Source organism: Podarcis melisellensis (genome assembly GCF_964234715.1).
Source record: "Podarcis melisellensis genome assembly, chromosome: 6".
NCBI classification, from domain to species: Eukaryota; Metazoa; Chordata; class Lepidosauria; order Squamata; family Lacertidae; genus Podarcis; species Podarcis melisellensis.
Genome location: NC_138538.1, coordinates 78412404 through 78433624, shown reverse-complemented (window position 1 = coordinate 78433624; position 21221 = coordinate 78412404). Strand labels below are relative to the sequence as shown.

The following is a 21221-nucleotide window of genomic DNA, read 5'->3' as shown; positions in this document are numbered from 1 at the left end:
ACTTGACATTATATCAGTCGTGGAGGCTTTGAGCTATGGTTTGGTGCTGTCTGAATTTGGTGCCTTTTTCAGTCACACTGCCCTCGTCTGCCTGTAGAAGTAGCCTGCAGGGGATGGGGACCCTTAAGATCCGGTGTGCCATCTGGGTCCTTTCCCCAAACCCTAATCTACATGAATTATATTGCCATAGCTCTAGTCCCTAGCATGTTGAGAGACTGCTCAGTAATCTATGGTTCTGGACTGTGAGTTGAGGAGGCCCAGTGAGTCCACTTTTTGAGAGTCTCAGGTGCTGGAGAGGAGCACAGACATTCCCTCATCTGCATATAAGCTACTGAAACTCTACTGGACTTTCAGACAGACAGAACACTAGAGCTAGAGTCTTCAAGACAGTATGTTGAGGGGAAAGCCTGTTTGAGTACCACCTGAGAGAGGTTAACCTCCTCTCATAATTGTTGGTCTTTACACATAACTCACTACCACTCAGAAGAACAGTCTGGTGGGCTTAAGCCATTAGTGGAAGAATGAAGAGTCATTTATGCAGATACAAACCCTTGGACCTCATCTCTAACAATGAAGTGTTTGAATGGGGATTTGAATCAATACATAGTGTGCTGTGTTAGGAACATCCATACTTACCCCAACACCAAGTGAGGTAGCTGATATGTGGCCCTGGATATCGTAACAGCTACACATGGGTTTTTTGTGATCATTTGGGGGTATTAAATGACTTTGCCTTCATTTGGTTTGTCTTGAGGCCAAAATAAATATTCTTTTGATGAATCACAATGAAGTGTGGAATGCTGTGTGGGATTTCTCTGGAAACAGGAATAGAAATGCTGTTTGTGCCGTAAGGTAAATGAATGGTTCCTTAGCACATGTGATGGATGGTTCAGGATTTGTGTGTGTGTGTAGGGTTACAGAACAGATTGTTTCTAAAAAGAAAAGTTACAGCTTCAATCTACAAAGAGAGAGAAGTTGAAATCATTTTGTACAAAAGAATAAGAAAAAAACCCTTGGCCCCAACAGAAACTGCAGCATTTGAACTGCTCTGCTTATATTCTTATTACAAGCTTCTTCGAACTCACCGCTCCCAACCGACCATGACGGACTCTTAAAAGAGATATAACACCATTTTAACTGATGTTTCATTTCCAGGTGCTATTGACACACTAGTTGGCCTTTGCTCGACAGATAGAAAGGCTAGAAGTATGTTATTATAAAAAAAAAAAATCAAAGCTGAAATTATCACAATATTGATCTCAAGCCTCCTAGCACATGCCTTTTAGAAATGCCCAGCACTGGAAGATTTCGAAGTTAATCCTGACAGCTCTCAGCCCTATAAATATACGTATCTTTTACATATATTTCTAATTAAGAACAGCAAGATTATATGGTTTTACAATCTCTGCAAGTTTATATAGGAGTGAGGGCTCTAAACTGAATGCAAGGGTTGTGTGTTCCTGAGTATTCTTCTGAATTAGGGCTAGGCAAAAATCAGATGTTTCTTCAGTCTCTTTTACACACACTCTGTCTCTCTCCTCCATGGCAAACAAGAGACTTTATCACAGTTAAAGGACATATTCCAGCTGGCAGAAGCACGAGTGTGGAGCAGGGCCATTGAAGGGTATAGCTTGGGAGAGAGCCTAGTCTGGAAAACTCATAAGAACCAAAAAGAGAGGCTGCATTTGGTCCTCAGGCTGTCTTAAGTTCTCCACACCTGCTCTGAATGAATGTTCTTGCTGTGTGTGTACAGTGAACGCGATGAAGATATACACCACAGGATGGGCACCTGGCAGCTATTGGCTAGTGACTCCCATCAAAAGAGGCAGGTATTCCTGCTGGCCATGGAACAAAAAACAATGTTATGCACTCAGGTGCTTCTCTCTCTTTCTCCCTGTTAAGTATTTTTATTCAAAGTTTTCAGCATAAGAGACAATAAAAGCCAAACTCATCCAAAAACGAAAAAGATACAGAAAAGCCAAAATAAGAGAGAGAAAAAACAAAAAAGGCAAGAGATAGAAAGGGGGGGATAGATATAGAAACCCTCTATCAAAATTGTATCATATTCTTTATGCATATACAAAAAAGTCAACCTTTCCAGGTCTCACCTGGGAACTTCTGTCCCCCCACCAGCCTCCCACCCAGTGCTTTTTTCTGGGGGGGACGCAGGGCTATGCGTACCCCTAACATTTTGTGTTGCCCCAACCGACGGACGGACAGACTGACATGTTGGCCGTCTCCACAGTGGCAGCTCGGACTAGAGCTCCGTCATTCTCCCCGCCCAGGGAGGTGAGTCTGGGGTGGCCACAGTGGAAGCGACGGTGCTGCTTCTTCTCCTTTTCCACCTCTTGCCGGGCTAGAGCCAGCTGGCAAGCACTTGCCCCTCCTTGCTTAAGCCGACCCTGCCATCACCGGGGCCTTCCTGTCCTCTCAGCGCAGCTGCCACCTCTAGTCCCTTGTCCAGGGGTTGGGGGGGGGGAGGAAAGCGGGGAGGGGAAGGGGTGCCCTTTCTACCCTGTCTCCCATACAGAGCCGCTCATCATCCACCTACCACCTGTCTGTGCATGTCCTCATCAACCCAAGATAGAGGACTTCTAGAAGTCAAAAATAAAAACAGATTAAGTTAACCAAAAAAGAAAAGAAAAATCCAATTCACCACCTGCCAATTGTACATATAATAATCCTTCAAATTAATCAGAACATGCACTACAGGATAATACCTAGCAATATCCCATTCTATCGCTGCTTATCATTCTGCCAGGCATAATTCTTCTCAGGCCCCACACACCCATCTTTTTTCCAAACCAGAAGTCCAAAAGTGGTTCTTAAATTTGTGTTCTCTCTTTCTGAAGCTGCCCATGAAGAGGCTCAGATTTGAGACCCCAGCTCTTACCCAGGGGCTCCACTTGTGAGCATGGAGCTACTCCCCTTTCCATTCACTTCAACAACGAAACTCCAGCATTGGGAGCTATGGCGTGTGCACTGAGGCACATGCAAATAATCCGCCTTCCTGACTTTTGAATTATGAAAATTTCCCACATACATAAGTAAGTCAGATACAACCCAAGATAAGGAAGGAGAATGATTCACCCATTACGACTGACAAGTAAAAGAACATAGCAGCAACTGGCTTCTATCCACTGTGAGAGAGCAGAATACAATACATTACTAGGTTCACCAGAGTGGAGGGCAATGCAGATCGATACTTTCTCCTCTAAGGACTCTCCTTCTTGGCCAGATGTGCACCTGTAAATGATATTCGCCAAGGCCATACACAGACAACTAGTTTTTAAAATGAAATTCTCCGCACATTGCTTCGCTTAACACATCCCCCCCCATCACCATACGGACACTTATTGTCTTGACATAAGCACCACACACACACTGGCCCTTTTTACACTTTTCTTGAGAAAAAAAGAAAAGAAAAAGAACAGCAGTTGCTTGCTTCGAAAGTGACTTAAATTAATTAGGTCGAAAGCCTGAAAATAGCAGCCATTTATTTTACAGTTATGAAACACAGGAATTAATAAGCTTCTAAACTACTGTTAACAAAGTAGCAGTGAATATAGCTGTTGGATTGGCTTCTATTCCCTATTCCACTATGAAGCTTAGTGGCTTGCTGCTGTCACTCAAACTAATCTACCTCAAAGGGTTGTTGTGAGGATTTAAGAGGGAGTGAGTCACCCTGAGCTTCTTCCGGCATAACCGTGGCATGCATGCTATAAATAACAAGAGATATGAAAGAAAAAGAACAGACCTTGGACTCCCTTTGGCACCCATTTGCCACTGGAGAAACACATTTTTTCCCAAGGAAGGGTAAGCCATTCCTCCCTACACATTGAGGACCTCATTGACACACACAAAACTTTAAAAAAAAAAATCGCTCTGATGTTGCTTCCACTACACAACATGAACATGTACTTAAGCCCTCAAGCTGCAAATGCTATTTATTGTTTCAGAAAATGTGCAAAAACACCCCCCAACAAATTGGGTATAAAATCAGGGAACTCTATGCAAGATTAGCATTTAATACTATCACATATCTTGTGGGCATCTGTCTGTCTTGAGAGACAGTGGAAGAGTGTGCCATTGCGGATAAAGTCAAAGCATTGGAGAGTTACAGCACCTGCTGTGGCTGTAGAGACTGATATGGGGGAGATATGTTTCAGTGCAGGCAGGGCAGCTGAAGGTGTCTAGTTTAGCTGGTGCACATGCACCATGGTGTTCTTCTCTCTGTGCTATTCCCAGTAGACATTTCTCCTCTGGTCGCCGCAGTGAATACACAACCTGTCTCCAGGCACTTCAGTTGTCTGCAACAGCTTCCCACACGGCGGGGTTAATGTTGCCAGGCTTCGTGTCACATTTGCAGACATCTTTATAACACAGAGTAGGTCTGCCAACAGGTCTGGTGCCTGAAGCCAGCTCCTGCAGATGACCAGCTGATTGCCAGACAATGTGCCAATGACTATTAGCTAAAGCTGTGTCAGAGCATTCAACTTGCTGCAATGCTCGCAAAATGTACAAAAGCATGAAGAAAACCTTTGGACCAACAGTCGAAAGAACTGCACCACTAAAAACCTTGTCTGGAGAGTACAGTCAAACTTAACAGAGAAATATGCAAAACGAAACAAAAAAAAAGAAAATAAGGCATGCTGCTTATGTATGATGATATTTCAAACCCTATGCAGATATTCTCCTCAACATGCAATGGATACAAATCTGCTGGGGTGCAGGGCACATATGCAAGCCCTGCCACACTGTGCCCCCGTTATGTGGTGGTGGTGGGGCTCTTCAGATCTTCGTGCAACTAATCTGAGGATCTGAAGAGGGATTCTAGGGTTGAACATGCTTAGACACCTCCCTGTCTTACAATTATGGGAAGATTTTTAAGTGTATTCAATAGAACGTGCTTAGAAACTCTCTCCAGGTTTGCACAAACAGAGGCAGCTTTAGGGGAGCGCCATTGGTTTAGTCACACTGGGCACACAGGGGGTTCAGCAACTATCTTGTAGAATGGAAGTTGAGAGGCAGGGAGGCACACAATTTTGCCGTTGCATAGGACACCGCTGAAATGTGAGACCCCAAGGACTGCCACTTACACTTTGGAGACACTGGGGTGCACAGTGGCTTACATGCACATCCCCGCCCCCTCCATGTTTTTAGTGACTCTTTAAAAAAAGTTGAATCTCAATTCCCATTTTAATGTTCTTACTGGCTTTAAAAAATATTGGGCAAGTTGATGGAGGACAGGTCTACCAATCTATTAGCCCTGATAGCTACAGGTTCAGAAGCATTGTGCTTCCAAGATCCCATTCCCACAAACAGAAGATGAGTTGTCAGAATGCTGGAGGGTCAGGGGGAAAAGTTCAAGCTGTGCCTTCTCCCTGTTCTACAATCGATTTCTTTGTGTAGAAATGTTTTGCATGGCAGATCATTCCATAATCTGAGTCCCACCTCCAGTCTGAGGACCATCCAGACACAGGTTTATCGCATCACCTGATTATTATTTTTTTGGATAAGCAGTAGATGCTGAGGATAAAGCCTGTGAGCTTCCACAGCTGGTTGCTCTTGGAAGCAGAATGCGGAACGAAGTGGCCTAATAGCAAGGCCGTTTTTATAGTGTCGCTGCTGCTATTCCTTGGCTGTCCAGTGCCATGTTAAACATTGGTTTACAGTGGACACAAATATTTATAATGCTATTCCTAGAACGAAGTGACACGTTGGAGCTCCCAACAGATCGCCGTAGGATCTGCCTAATGTTGATACATGACAGGTGACCCCAATGAGACTGGCTGAGTTGAGGCTATGTGATTTGCTTCCTGACACATGGAACTGAGGTGCTCAGACGATTTGTAAAGGTGAAGTTGAAGCAAAGTGACGGACTGCATTCTAATACGCTTTGATCCACTGCAAAAGCAGTTGACGTGCTTAGCCCCAGGTGCCCATCCTTCTTCTGGCCCGTCCAGGGAAAGTAAAGAGTTACAATATGTCATGTTCCATTACCACTTCCATCACAAGGCAGTGATCTGCAGCAGCAGAAGTAACAGATATGATGAAGGGGGTGAGCCTTCGAAAGAATAATGTGATCAGTGAGCTAAAGAAACCCATAGTCTGTGACTATAATACTTACCATGGAGTCAGACACACACAGGATTGCCCTGTATAAATATTTGCCAGCCTTCTCCAACATAGCGGCCTCCAGATGTTTGGGACTACAATTCCCAATAGCTCCCCAGCCACCATGGCCCAATGATCATGGATGATGGGAGACGTAATCCACAACAACAGGAGGCTCCCAGATTGGTGAAGGCTAGTACTTGGCCATTTTGAAAATGAATTCACCGTTGCTGGAACCAGGTGCGTGAAATCTGCTTCATTCTGAATTTATGTGTAAGTGCTCTGGGAAAAGCAGGGCTGTTGGCATGATGCATAAATATTTCTTTCTCTCTGCAAATTTCCTGCCCAGTTTTGATAACAGCAAACAAGAAGGAGCTGTTGTATGTGTTTTCTGCCAACACCTCCTAGGAACTGTTCCAGTAGCTGGACTTCAGAATGACAAGGTTCACTAATAATCCTTTCACCCCACACTTTTTTTTTTGTCTACACAGCAGCAGGTGATAAAGGTACTCCCTCTGTTGACGAGACTGTTCAGAGATGCCCCAGACACATTTCTTCTATTTTTAAAATGCAGGCAATTTATTTTAGGCGTCACTGGGCTTTTGTTGGCACCTTCTTGCATGATGTCCCCAGTTTCTTCAATTATGTTTGCTGCTGCACCTACTCTTTGTCACGTGCCATTAAACTACAATACAGTCATACCTCGGGTTACAGGTTGTGTTTTTTCAGGTTTCGGACCGCAGAAACCCGGAAGTACCAGAATGGGTTACTTCCTGTTTTTGGCGGTCACACTTTGCGCATGCACAGAAGTGCTGAATCACAACCCACATGTGCCCAGATGTGGGTTGCGAACATTGCGGGTTGAGAACGTGCATCCTGCATGGATCACGTTTGCAACCCGAGCGTCCACTGTACAGACAGGGCTACTTATGGCCAGCAAGTCAAGCAATGAAACTATACTATGTAGCCTTTTGATAAATCCAGACACAGCATTCTTGTGTGGCAAGGCAGCGGCTGGATTCAGATGGTTGACTGTTTGAAATATTAGCTGCCTCAAGGATGTATGATTCCTTTTCCTTTCCCACTTCTAGGGAGTGGTGAAGATGAGAAACTTCCATTCACAGTTTTGCCACAAGCAGGATTTTGATGTTTTCTCCAAAGATGGAAAACTATGGTTTGGGATCCTCAACTGCCAGAAAGGCTTGCAGCAGATTATGGCTATGAGCACAATTTGCTGATGAAATGTTTAAAAAGAAGGGACACTTAGGCAGAATAGCATCTGAAATACAGGAGTACATGTATGGGCACGTGCAAATATTTTCTCTGGTTTGGGGATATGTTAGAATTAGGGATGGCAAATTTTGAAATACAGGATGCAATCCCACTCGTTTTACTACTTCAGCATGGGATTAGAAAATGGAGGGGAAAGATGCATATCCTCTTAGCCAGCCCAATAAATGATGAACATAAATGCTTTCTAGACCTTGGACCTAGCTTTCAAGGGAATGGCCTGGAAAACTGAAATTTTGTCCCTGGTGTGAATGCAGGGCTCCATATGAAACAGAAACTTGTTTCAAGGTTTTATAATTCACATGCTGCTTTGCCTGCATTCAGAAGTGCCATAGCAGTGTGGTATATCATCAGGCAATTGGCCACTGGTGCACCAATACTTACACAGGTCGCCCGAGTCATGCAGAACTTTGCAGAATCTATGTGCTTGAGTCTCAGACTTTACTTCTAAGACTAGAAGAACACAGCACATAATGTGTGGGGTGGGTGGGGAAACAAAGGTAAGAACTCTGCTAAGGTTAGACAAATGGAGCAGCACCAGGAGATGTCAGGCATCCCATGCAAGGCTTCTGGCCTGCAAGTTGCCCACCTGTGACCCAAACTAAAGGTGCTTTCAGGGCACAGCCAGTTGTCTGGGTGGGGAGAACAGAACTGTCTCTGACACATAATAGTGATAATTGTGGGCAGCCTCACTAAAGACTAAAATAGAGAGCTGATAATGGCATGGAGCACAAAAAAGGAGGGTGTGAAGAACTCAAAGAAGCTGATTAAATTTTAAAGACTTGGTGACAATTCTGCTTGACATTTGTCTTCCTTTATCATTCACCCGTACGCTTTGTACTAAGCCCTACGCTTCTACTTATCAAAACCTATAAGGCCAAATATGTGTAAAGACGAGCAAAGGTCTAGCAAATCATGTCCTTGACACAGCAGGAACAATCCAAGCAAGTGCGAACACAGCTGCTGACCTGCATGGACCAAGTTCTTTTTCAAAAACTGTTTGAAGAGAAAAGGCTTGGAAGGGAAGACTGCAGCCAGCCTTCCTGTTAAGTTTCTGTGGCCCATCGCTTCCTGCCGGAGAGTAGATCCAATGCCATAGAGGCACAATATCCGGTGAGGAAGAGTACAGGCTCCCCACAAAAGAGTTCAGTTTTCCCTCACAGCCTTTGAGCAGTTTTGAACACTGACTTGATGGGCCAAAATCATACACTCTGCAGCATATGAAGGCACAAAGCCTTACACGTTATAGAACAGGTGGACACTGAGGAGGCAGAAAATCACAGGTTTCCTTAGGGAGGTTAACTACACATTACTTCTCTCCACTTGGTTTCTTAACTTTATATTTTCAGTTTCTAAAAATACTTTAAACAAACAATCCCCATATACTTCCACCCCCACAAAAGAAACATTCCTTGCATAGACATGTAAATAATACAGATAAATAATACAGATCGTCCTAGGGTGAGCCATGGGAAGCTCGTGGTGAGTTGACAACCTTGTCCTTTCCTGTGTACTGAATAAACATGCGCCATCCAGTTTCAAATTCATCTTTGGTCTTTGTGTTCCTGAGCACTCTCTAAGATGCTTATTTGTTTTTCCATTAGGGCTACTCTATCTCACCATGCCTCTAAAGTTAAGTTATTAGCTGTTTTCCTACATTATTGTATGTTATTGTATTTCTTGCTGCAGACGTGAAAAAGATTAGTAAGTCCTTAAATAATTATTTTGGCTCAGGATCCCAATACCTCATGGACTGCCTGCCTCCATAGGAATCTACATGGACCCATAGATAACCTTCTGAGCCCTTCTTTGTGTGCTTCCTCCACGAGAGGTCCAGAAGGTGGCAACATGAGAACAGGCCTTTTCTGCAGTGGCTCCCCATTTGTGGAATGCTCTCCCCAGGGAAGTTTGGCTGGCACCTTCATTATACACCTTTCGGTGCCAGGTAAAGACATTCCTCTTTAACCAGGCCTTCACCCAATGTCCTTTTAAAATGTGTTGTGGAAAAGGGGGATTATTGGGTTGTTCTTGTTCTTATTTTTATTATGTATCTTGTGTTTTTATCTTGTGATTTTATGTTGTGAACCACCCTGAAACCTGCGGGTATTGGGCAGAATATAAACTGAATTAATTTGTTGTTGTTGTCATCTTATAACCAGATTTAAGAAAGCTAGCCTCAGACCAGGTTGAATCGCCTGTCCTGTAATAGGAGGAACTTCTTCAAAGACAGTTTTCTAAAATGAATTGTACAGGTTTGCATCCCTGTCACATATGGAAATATGAAACGAATTGTTTGTAATGCACTCCAACATAAAGGACTGGAAGGAGATATTATTAACCTGTGGCATTTATTGGTTGTGAATTGTGTGAATTGTTATGAAACTATTTTCTCTCAGTTTAGCCGACACTGATTTAAAAGGTTCCTCGAGTTTGCGTTACCAATTTAAGAGTGTAGATCCAACTCCCATATAGATTTTAATGAGTTTAGATCCCCTGTCATCATTACTTCTTGAGGTCTTTGATGCTAGACCAAGATCATTTCAGTACGTCCAAAGCTAATAGCATGGGTGGGCTGAAGGGGAGAGCGCGAAAGGGAGTGTGTACAACAGCTAGCGTTCTAAAGAAGATTTATGTCTTTCCAGTTAAGCAAGAACCAGCCAACCGACAATAACAGTCATGGCCGTAATGTTTCTCCAGCATGAAAAAACTCAAACTACCTCTCAGGTCCGTGCTCTGAAAGAGTGAGACAGAGTAGAAAAAAACTAGGCCTGTGCATTATGTAATGTGTGCAACCCAGAGAAAAGGCACAAGGGTTTAACGCCAGCTGGTTCAGAGTCTGAGGGGACCGTCTTTCTGCTTTCAGAACAAATAGGCTGTCACTGCAAGGAATTGATTTGCTCTATGCAGGGACTTGCATCTTTTTTGGTGAAAATGAGTAATCTGTTTCAAGCGGTTGAAGCATGTCCGTTGTCATGATTACCTCCCAGGAGTGCCTCCGTGCTGGCGAGATTTGTCAGATCCGAGTAAAATTTCTATTTCTAGTTTTGAAAAATAAAGTTTTAATATTGCAAAATAATAATAATAATAATAATAATAATAATAATAATAATAATAATAATAATAAGGGATGCCTGTAAGACAATGAAAAACGTGTGGTATAATGTAACAGGGTCAAACACACTAAACACAGTGGGTGCTAAACAAAAATCTTCTGGGAAGAATTGTTGGATCAGGGGGTTGAGGCTGGGTTGCTGCATTGCTGGATGTTTGCTAAGGCCTTTTAACTGAATATGATGGATAGAGCCGGTTTAGTGCAGCACGCGGGGACTCACCGAGCGGGTGGCTTGGTTCAGGGGTGGCTTGTGGGCCGGTTAAACGACCCCCATGGGCTGCTTGTGGCCCATGGGCCTTACATTGCCTACCCCTGCCATAGAGTGGGCTACCCTGCCAGGCTTAGCGATGTCATTTCCCTTATCTTGGGAGGAGATAAGTAATCCAGCCTATTGTCCACCTGAGAAACCCAGCCTGTGAAGAGGTTTGAGTTGGTTGCCTCAACTCGGTCACATGGCTCTCACCAGCCATCCCCGTCTTCCTATATTAATAATTTAGGAACTTTCACAACTTTGTAACTAAACTAAGTTTTACTGCCTGTGCAACATTTCTGAGTGATGTATGGGAAAGCACTTTCTCATTTGTGACACAGTAAATAGCATGCCCATCTCTAATCCATTTTATATATTTATTTCTTTTTTAAAAATATATATATCAAAAAACCACCACACAGGCACATAGGATTTCAGCCTACTTATGAATCTTTTCTCCAAGGGATGGGATAGGATGAAGGCTCATGTCTTCCCTTGTGTGTATAACCCCCTGATGCAAAAGGAGGAATTCCAGGAAGACAATGAGAAGAATCTTATTAGCTTGAACTTACTCCTCACTGCCACCCAAGCGTGTGATATTAAAAACATACTGCATTTCTGGAGTATGATCCATTTGAACAGCAGACATTTCTTGCAAAAAATACCCCTACAAAAGCTTCCCTTTTTAAACCCTGACAAAGCTTAACTAAAGCAGACCTCCACCTACATTAAAAGTATGTGTGCTGTGGGATCTGTGAAGTGTATAAGGAGGGTAGCTGCTTTGCACATCGATGGCGTGGCATCACTAGGCTGATTCCGATTCCCTGTGCTTGACGCCAGCTGTTTTGAGCTGTGTTACATCACCACCCCTGCTTTCCTTCTTGAGTGCTTTGGGCAGCAGGTTTATACCTCCCTGGACTGGGGCTCTAGCCCCTGAGGACACTTTCTCATTTGTGACACAGTAAATAGCATGCCCATCTCTCAGGAATGCGTTAAATTCTGAGAACTACCTTTCTGCCTATTAATCAAATCAGTTAATTTATCCATTTCTGCCAACTCTAAAAACTTCATCAGTTATCTCCTTATAAACAGAACTTGTGGATGTTTCCACTTGGGACACCACACTATTTTCTGCTACTATTCAAGATTTCACTTGGTTTGGAATAGCCTCTCAATCCAATTAAACTAAATCAACATTGGACTAAGTCCCAATATAATTCATCCGATTATGGTATTGCCTCCCAAAACCAGGTGCCATTTAACACTCTGACACATGTTTAGTAAATGTATATTTATAGCCAAACACTTTTGATATTTGAAACAACTGTCCAACTATCTTCATAACTACCACAATAACTATTTGCATCATTTTTATATGCTCACCGACAACTCTTTTTTACCAGTCACCAAGCATATTTCATTTATGTTCCATGATAATAAAACCAAGTTCTCTTCCACACTTTGCTCTAATCACAGAGCCTCTTGTCCCTAAATCCCTAAGTATTTTGTAACCCCCCCCCCAAGTATGCCCTTTACTAAATTATATGATGCTATCTTTCTCCAGGGTGACAACTGCCTTTATGGAAATGTGAGACCAAATAGCTCAGATCAAAGTACAAAGAGCAGAGGATGCAAAGCAAGTACTGGAAATTCTTAAAGGCACTACTTAAACTAGAATGAGGGGGGGGGGGAGTCTTAACATAAGGAAATACTTCAGTTTTGAATTGGAATTTGTATAAATGAAGAGGATTTACTGGTGTAACAAGGTACAAGGTCATGCAAGCCCACAGACGTAACTAGGAATTTTATTTTTATATGCATGTTCTGCATGACACAGTGTAAAATGTCATGTGTTGTTGTTCATCTGGGGTTGTATTTACCTACTTTTAAGACCTTTTAAGGAACAGATGGTTGCTCTTATGCCTTCATTTGTAAAACTACAGAATTCAAAGAGGGTGCACTTTCTTTTCCCCCATGACCTGGTGCATCAAAATTCCCCTGTCCTATTTGTTGGCAGAGAAATTGCAAGGAAATTTTCATTGATTTATCCCAAGGAAAGAAGAAAATCTCCAACAGTTTAACCAGGATGAATCTTGCCAACAGCAGTGGCAGGAGCACAGCTTCCCCACTTCTGTTTTTGGTGCTACTGCAAGTGAACAGTGTTAGCTGCGTTGGCAGTCTAGGTACCATTTTGCATATCCCATGATGCCATGGATACTATCATTCTGGGGCATTCCAAGGGGAAGTGGCTGCTCCAACACAAAGGCAAAGGAAGAAGAAGAGTTTGGATTTGATATCCCGCTTTATCACTACCCGAAGGAGTCTCAAAGTGGCTCACATTCTCCTTTCCCTTCCTCCCCCACAACAAACACTCTGTGAGGTGAGTGGGGCTGAGAGACTTCAGAGAAGTGTGGCTAGCCCAAGGTCACCCAGCAGCTGCATGTGGAGGAGCGGAGACGCGAACCCAGTTCACCAGATTACGAGTCTACCGCTCTTAACCACTACACCACACTGGCAAACCCAGTCCTCTAGATGTTTTGAGACTACAATTCCCATCACCCCTGACCGCTGGTCCTGTTAGCCAGGGATGATGGGAGTTGTAGTCCCAAAACATCTGGAAGGCTGAGTTTGCCTATGCCTGTACTAAGGACAATTGATCTATAAGGGGAACTGAAACATTTAGAATAGGGGTAGGTAGGAACCTCAGGACCTTGGATAAAATACAACTCTCCAGGCTGACCTTTAGGACACTAATAAGGCCACACCCTCTATCCTCAGACCATACCTCTCAAAGATCAAAAGGGTGCATATAAGTCAACAAAGCATTTGATGCCATTTCAGGTCTGCACAAGCTTCTACCAAGAGATCAACACGCAATTCCCACTTGCCCTCCCTGACCTCAGTGTGCTTTGAACTGACGAAATGCAAGCACCGGTTTCCCCCGCAGAAGCCACAAGGTAAATGTAACAAGTAATCAATCTTCTGAACAGCAATCAGGCAACCACTTAACAAACACGCTACACAAACATAATAATTAATCTGAGCGCTGACCTGAATAGCAATTAATATAATCAGCCTCAATTGGCATGCTCATTGTACACTGGTTTTTGTTTCCTAACTTGTCAAAGTTAGGACGTTATGCTCCATATAAATATGCTGGCTGGCACTGGGGAATGCTAATTTCAGGTGGAGGAGGTGACACCAATGTACAAACAGCACGGGGCGCTCACGCTTTTGTGTTCAGAGTAAAGCGAAACACGGTGTCGGTGTCAAAGTAGAACAAAAAGGACAAGTGCTCTCTCCAACTAAAAGGGGGGGGGAATGTAGACTCCTAACCACAAATGACAGACAGAGCCTTGTGGCCTGTGAATATTAAATGAGACAAATAGTATGGAAAAGCTATTACTGTGGCCTCAGGTTCAGCATCAACTGATATGCTTGTCTTTTTCCTTTTCTTTAATTAAAGGCACAGGGCCACATACAGAACCAAGAGGCTTAATATTCACCTAGTGCGAAATTAAAGCACCTTGGTTTAACCACAAGTGAAGAACATAGGGAAACATAAAGAATGGTTCTCCAGAATATGGGGAAAGACCACTTTATGTATACCAAGTGCCTACTCCCACCAGAGAGAGATTAAATCAGTGATTTGTCTGCCTTTGGACCACAGAATTTAAACTTTCTGGTTTCTTGTGTAGGCAGGCTTCAAAACTGGAATTCATCGTAGAGCCCTTGTTTCTTTCGGTTCCACATTTCAACATTTGAAGGTGCAAATCTCAAAGTCCCTCGCCTTAGTCCCAGTGGAAGCAGATGGTATTTCAAAGTGGATAGGCAGTCCCCTAGGGATCCTGGCAAAAAGCTGACAAATCTTGAGACTTTTGATGGAGAAAAGGGAGTTTTTCATAGGAAATATGTTTTGAATGAATTCTGTGGGGGTTTTTTATATTCAAGAGCCCAGTGCAACCACCGCTTCCTCCCTGCAAATATCAGATCTGGTTTTTAATAAACCTGGCATTAGTCCAAAACAACAGCCCTCATTAAAGTCACCAACTTCCCTTTTAAACAGCATCTCCATTATGTCCTCAAATATCTGTTGCAGCAGTTTGCTGGGCACCAGAGCCCAGCTGCCAGGTTAGCATTTCAGAAAACAATGTCCATCTCTACACCAGCTGTTGATGGGAGCTTCTTCTGCTACCAAGCCACCAGCAGGTATTTTTTTGAAGAAATGAAAGGGAAGGCAGGGGGACTGGCTGGCTAGGAAAGCGGGGAATGGAAGAAGCTAAGGCACAAGGTTTTCCCAGTAGTGATGTATGGAAGTGAGAGCTGGACCATAAAGAAGGCTGATCACCGAAGAATTGATGCTTTTGAATTATGGTGCTGGAGGAGACTCTTGAGAGTCCCATGGACTGCAAGAAGATCAAACCTCTCCATACTGAAGGAAATCAACCCTGAGTGCTCACTGGAAGGACAGATTGTGAAGCTGAGGCTCCAGTACTTTGGCCACCTCATGAGAAGAGAAGACTCCCTGGAGAAGACCCTGATGTTGGGAAAGATGGAGGGCACAAGGAGAAGGGGACGGCAGAGGACGAGATGGTTGGATAGTGTTTTCGAGGTTACCAGCATGAGTTTGACCAAACTGCGGGAGGCAGTGGAGGACAGAGGTGCCTGGCGTTCTCTGGTCCATGGGGTCACGAAGAGTCGGACATGACTAAACGACTAAACAACAACAACAAAGGCACAAGCTAAAGGTAAAGGGACCCCAGACCATTAGGTCCAGTCGTGACTGACTCTGGAGTTGCGGTGCTCATCTCGCTTTATTGGCCGAGGGAGATGGTGTACAGCTTCCGAGTCATGTGGCCAGCATGACTAAGCTGCTTCCGGCGAACCAGAGCAGCGCACAGAAACACTGTTCACCTTCCCGCCGGAGCAGTACTTATTTATCTACTTGCACTTTGACGTGCTTTTGAACTGCTAGGTTGGCAGGAGCAGGGACCGAGCAACGGGAGCTCACTCTGTCAAGGGGATTTGAACCGCCGACCTTCTGATCAGCAAGTCCTAGGCTCTGTTGTTTAACCCACAGCGCCACCCGCGTCCCGAGGCACAAGCTAGGTAGCACTTAAGTTCCATGTATGTGCCCTTAAGTGCAGGTTGTTGTTTTATAACACAAATTGCCAGTGCAGGGTCCCCAACATGAAGCAAGACCCAAGCAGTGGTGGTGGTGGTCAGGTGTTTAGAGGGTTTTCAGCTTTTGCTTCCTGCTTCAGTCCCAATCTGGACGGCTCACCTGACCCAGGGCCTGCAATTTCCAGGGGGGGGGGGGAACCAGTTGAATCCTGTGGGAGTTATTTTCCTTGTAGAAACTGCCAGCATAGAGTCCTGTGATTTGGAACCATAGTAGGCAACAAAAAGTTGGCACTACTCCTTTCCTGTGGTAGGAAACCAGTCCAGATTAATACCTTCACCATGGCAACTTGCATTTAAAAGCCCTGCACTTAAGGACAAAGGTGCAGATCTAATGTTTTCTCTAATTTGGCACTAATAGGACAGGATTGCTCTTGTTCCCATATTAAACACGTAATAAATTGTAGGAGTGAACATGCCATTCTGCCTATGGTACTAAAGCTATTCTTATGGGGCCGGTGTTATTCCACCACCCTATCTGTTTCCCATTCCTCTCTTTTTAAAAAAATCTGTGCTAAGAAAACAGCAGTGGATGAGCTTTTCTCTTCTTCCTTAACCAATTCCAAAACTTCTACAGTCTTATCAAGGGGCAAAATAGATGAAAGAAACAGAACTGAAGATTTAAGAAGCATAAGGATCTAAGCAGAGGCCAGCAAGCTGACTCAAAGCTACAGAGAGCAAGTTCATAGAGATGTCAACAGAAAGTTCAAAAATCTCAGATAGGTCAGCATTTAACTGGAGCTAAAGTGACAAACTGGGCTGGGGAAACTATTGGCTTTTTTGCTCTCTGACATGGAGACAAAACAACAACAGCAGCAACAACAACAACCATGTTTTTCTCACTAGCCCTGTTGCACTTCTTCTCCTGATATAAATGATTTATTAGGAAAGCTGAGCAGCAGAAAAATCACACGGACAATGCCCGAGCATCCCTTCAAGGCAATTCCGATGCAGCTCGTAGTTCTCATCCCCAATGAAAACGATGGCAAGGTGGAGAGAGAGCAAGAGAGCGAATTTGGCACTTGTCACGAATATATGCGCTGTCAGATGTACAACCCAAAGCCTCACCCCAATTAAGCTTAAGTGCTTGGATTTAAACCAATTTAATTCCAATGACTTCAGGAAGACCCAATCTGTTTATGTCCAAGTGCTTCATCTTAACAAGGTTGCAGATCGAGCGGTTTGCTAGCTAGCACTCCTGAGCAAAAAGAAGAAAGCGATTACACTCCCACATCCATACGCAGAGGATTATACCAGGCAGGTTTTAAATCACTGTAAAATGCATCATAATACCTTTGGGTTGAAAAACAAGGGTTGGTCAGGCACATATAATTAGGCTCTGTGCTAATAAGCTACTACTCTATGAACCAAATGTTTCCCAAACTTCTAATACACACCTGTTTTCTGGATTAAAATGCTCTACTCTTCTTTCATCCCCAAAGGCCTAGTCTTGTCTACTGTTTTTGAAGGCTGTGCCACAGAGCCCTTTGATGCTATTCAGTGGTATGTAACAACGATATTAGAAGCCTAAAGGAAGTTTCTGAAAATGATGCATAAGAAAGATAGTAAAACGAAATATCCTTTTGGAGTATTCGTCTTAACTGTTGAAATGTCCACATTTTGGCATTAGGAAACAAACATGGGTTTTCACGCTGGTACGGAACTGACATCACTGTGTGTTGCTTTCTCCTATGATGATGCAAGTTTTCCAGAAGCATCAATTAGAACATATTAAATTGACATTTCTTGCCATTTTCAGGATTTCTCCCTCAGTGTGAAGAGCAAATCAAATCAAATCAACAAATGGAAAACTAAAACAGCCAGCATTTTGTGTTGCCAAATGATTAAGAAAATGCTTCCTTGGTTTGTATGTATCCTGAATGGAGTGTAGTGATTGAAGGCGGACAAATATTCGTTATGCAATTCCAGTATTTTGTATGTTCCTTTTCTTGTGTGACTAGAGAATTTAAAAAATCTCCACAAACAACAAGATTACAATTTGGAGGGATGTTTGAGAACACGTCTAGATATGGACATCTTCAGGCAAAGCTGTGTCCTGAAACACTCCACAGGGAACAGACTCTTCCTGAAGTTTTTCCCTCAGCAGAAATCTTATTGTACACTCCCCAGGCTTGTTCTATACTGTGCTAGAATTTGCAAGAGCTAGATGCATTTGACTCCATGTGTCAGCTTGCTGTGTCTCTAAGCCTTGGCCATTGTGGCTGTTTCCATCTTCACTTATCTCATTTTTTTCTTCCTTGTCTAAAGCTTGATGGTCTGTTGTCTGGTTGCATGCCCCTTACACCTATCCATCCCAAACAGCAGGTCAGGTCATTATACTGGGATAGACTATTGATCCACATAACCCAATATCATCTGCTCCGACTGTCCCAAGACCAAATTAGGCTCCAGGTGAGGAGTTCCTTCAATGTACCCTCCATTTTCCCCCAGCCTTGAAATACTTTGTATAATTGCATTTATAGTCTACTTCACAATTTTGATACAGCCTACTACAAACCTTTTCCTCTTGCCCCACCCTTAAAACAATAAAGTAATAAAGAAAGTAAAATGAGATTTTAAAAAATGGGAACTTCCCCCACCCCATCTCCCATTTCCCCATAAGGTTAGCATGTTGCCAACTATATTTTTGAAATGTGGTTCCATGCACCCCTGGGGTTTTAAACTCATGCTGAGTCTTTGTAGCCTTATGCATTAGTGAGGAGCCAGACTCCCCTGAATTCCTGGATCCAGTAAGTGCTAGAATTTAATCAAGCCTCCTGAACCCCTGGATCCAGCAAGGATTAAATTGTAAGCCAGGCTGGTTTCCTGATGAAGTAATCGCCTGGAGTGATGAGCCATTAGGAAAACAAAGGAAAGTCAATGGCCCATTAAGAAGGCAAAGGCTCTGTGTCAGATGGCAAGTTGGTGGGGCCCCTCATCCAGCTCCAAGTTAGTTAGAAGACAAAGCCAGTTTTTAGAATTGGCTGGGATGTGACCGGGAGGGAAAAGGTTGCAGGTTGGAAAAGACGGCAAGCTGGAGAGAGGGCTGAAGCATGATAGTTGGCTTCTGTTTGCATCCACGGCTGTGGAGAAACAAGTCTCTCTTGGAGTGTTAATGCTGGGAGCCTCTCCAGCATTGTAAATGGTTGTAAATGGTTGATTCACATATAGGTGTAAATCAACCATAAATCAAGACTCCACAGTTTCTGCTGTGCCTCATTTCCAAAAGGAAACATGGACCCTAGGTAAAGTGCCTAGCACCCCTGGAATCTTGCACCACTCAAAGATTGGGGTGGCATGCAGCAACATGTACTACAGGCTTGTCGTCCAGTTTGGGAGCAGGGGTGGAGCTAATACACTGAATGCATGAGAAGGCTATTGCAATGCTAGCAAGCTCCATTAAAAACAACAAGGCTTACTTTTGAGTAGAAAGGTAAACGATTGCATCATTAATGGTGTCCATTAATGCACACAGGAAGAGAGTGGGAGTAGATTTTCATTTTTCATTACTTGACGTCCCTAGAGCACCTTGAGTAGGCATCATAGCAGCATTAAGCACATCAATTAAGTCGAAAAGTGCTTTGTTAAAGGGTTACAGGAGGCTTCCAAGCTCCTGAACCAAACCTTTTAGTTGTGGCTGTATTAAAATCCCACAAATGCATAAAACATGAACTAGTAAAGTCGTCTGTTTTAATTAACAACTAGTACATATTAAAGGATGCACTGGCAAAATGCACCCTTCTTACCTTAAGTGCAGAAAGGCTACACACCTTTGCCAAATATTTATTGCCTTTTTATGCCAGAAAGGATATACTTTCCAACGGGCTTCGAATCAATATGTTATGGCAAGCCTGGAATCTCCTGGGTTTCTGACACTATATATGTTCTTTGAAGCTTCTCCAGTTTTAAGAGACGGACCCCCCTCTCTCTTTTTGTTTAGCTTTCAGCCTTCATGTGCTCTTCCATCCTTTAAAAAAAATTAAAATCCTGTTCTTTCTAGCTATGAGATGCAGAAATATTCTCAGCTCTTTTTTCCCCCAAATAAGAGATGAACTTTTAGAGAATCAAGAAATCTTTAAGCTTGTGCTGCTTCAGAATATTGATGGGAAACAGAATCACTAAAGGCTCGTGAACATCAAAAACTCACTGAATGGAAAACGAGCACATTGGGATGACCGCTGTCCCTGAAATGCTAGGTTTCAATGGGCAGGGAATTTGTGGTGTGGCGAGTATTCAGTTGTACAGCTCCTCTGCCAACTTTGCAATGTAGTAGAATTCCATCAGGGCTGTGCCAAGTGCTTTCTATGAAGAGATGAAAGAATAGCTATTATAATTCCCCCCAGCTTTTAAATTCTGAACAAGTCCATAACCACTGATGAGATAAACAAAGTGGTTTTGGGTGGATTTGTTTGTCTTTTAATGGTAATTAGTATGAGTTGTGCTGCCTTGAATATGGTTTTTTCAACAGCGAATTCTAGATTTTTAAACAAAAAAATAAACAGCGGTGAACAGTAGTAAGGGCAACAAAAGCACAAATTCTTCCAGTCTTGCTCTTTCTATCCCAGATTTGGCTGTTCTCCTGTGCAAGAATGCATTAGCAATTCATCAAAAGAGCAAGTGTCATTATGCACAGGAAGCCTAGGGAATTATTTTGCATTTGATTTTCCACTTCTGATAGCATTATTATTGATTTAAATATTCTCCAGCTTGACATAGGTCAGACACAACAGATCACTGTATTTTTGAACTGTCAGTCATAGTAATCCTGGGCTACCCAAACTCAGATGGTTTTAGAAATTGTAACGATGTCAGATGCAGAGGTCAGACTCCCAGCCCAGTAGCTCTCAAACTTCAACAAAAGCCCTCTTACTAAAGCATAACTCCTGAAGTTCTTGGGAAAGCTAATCATAAAATATCTTAATCAATATACTACATGATGGAAAAGCCAAGGGTGGAAAACAGCTCTGTGTTCTTAATATTAGTAAAAGAATAATGGGGGGAAAATAGAATAATATTAATAGATTTGTATTCTTTGTAAACAGAAGTACGCCATATGAGGCATGATCAATACTAAAGTCGTTGACAAAAGCAGTCTCTCTAAATCAACTCAATGCATGTAAAATTGTTTTCATTTTATATAATTTAGCTGAGTGAAGCTATTCACCCTTCTGCTGTCTGTCTGAAATTACTCTAATTTATTCTATAGGTACATTTGCTGGTTAATTGAAAGGCAGTTATTCAGTAAATGGCTTACAATGTAAGCCTGACATC

At 43.0% G+C, this 21221-nt stretch overlaps 2 protein-coding genes across 15 annotated transcripts in view; one reads left to right on the top strand and one right to left on the bottom strand.

Moving 5' to 3' along the window:
• Window positions 1-21221, bottom strand: part of NTNG1 (netrin G1) — a 212569-nt gene that overhangs the window by 147039 nt on the left and 44309 nt on the right. The window lies entirely within an intron of this gene.
• LOC309373345 (uncharacterized protein) overlaps window positions 1-21221 on the top strand; it is a 69647-nt gene that overhangs the window by 36821 nt on the left and 11605 nt on the right. The window contains exons 3-5 of one of the 5 annotated variants that reach the window (XR_014169984.1): window positions 9239-9352; window positions 12334-12428; window positions 13611-15023. Coding sequence is in view for 2 of the 5 variants with exons in the window: in XM_081917479.1 (XP_081773605.1) it covers window positions 13611-13726; window positions 17710-17765 (172 nt within the window). In the remaining 3 variants the exon portion in view is untranslated. Of the gene's footprint in view, window positions 1-9096; window positions 9353-12333; window positions 12429-13610; window positions 15024-17709; window positions 17825-21221 lie in introns of those variants that run through there. The other 4 variants (XR_014169985.1, XR_014169983.1, XM_081917479.1 and 1 more) reach the window with 4 other exon arrangements.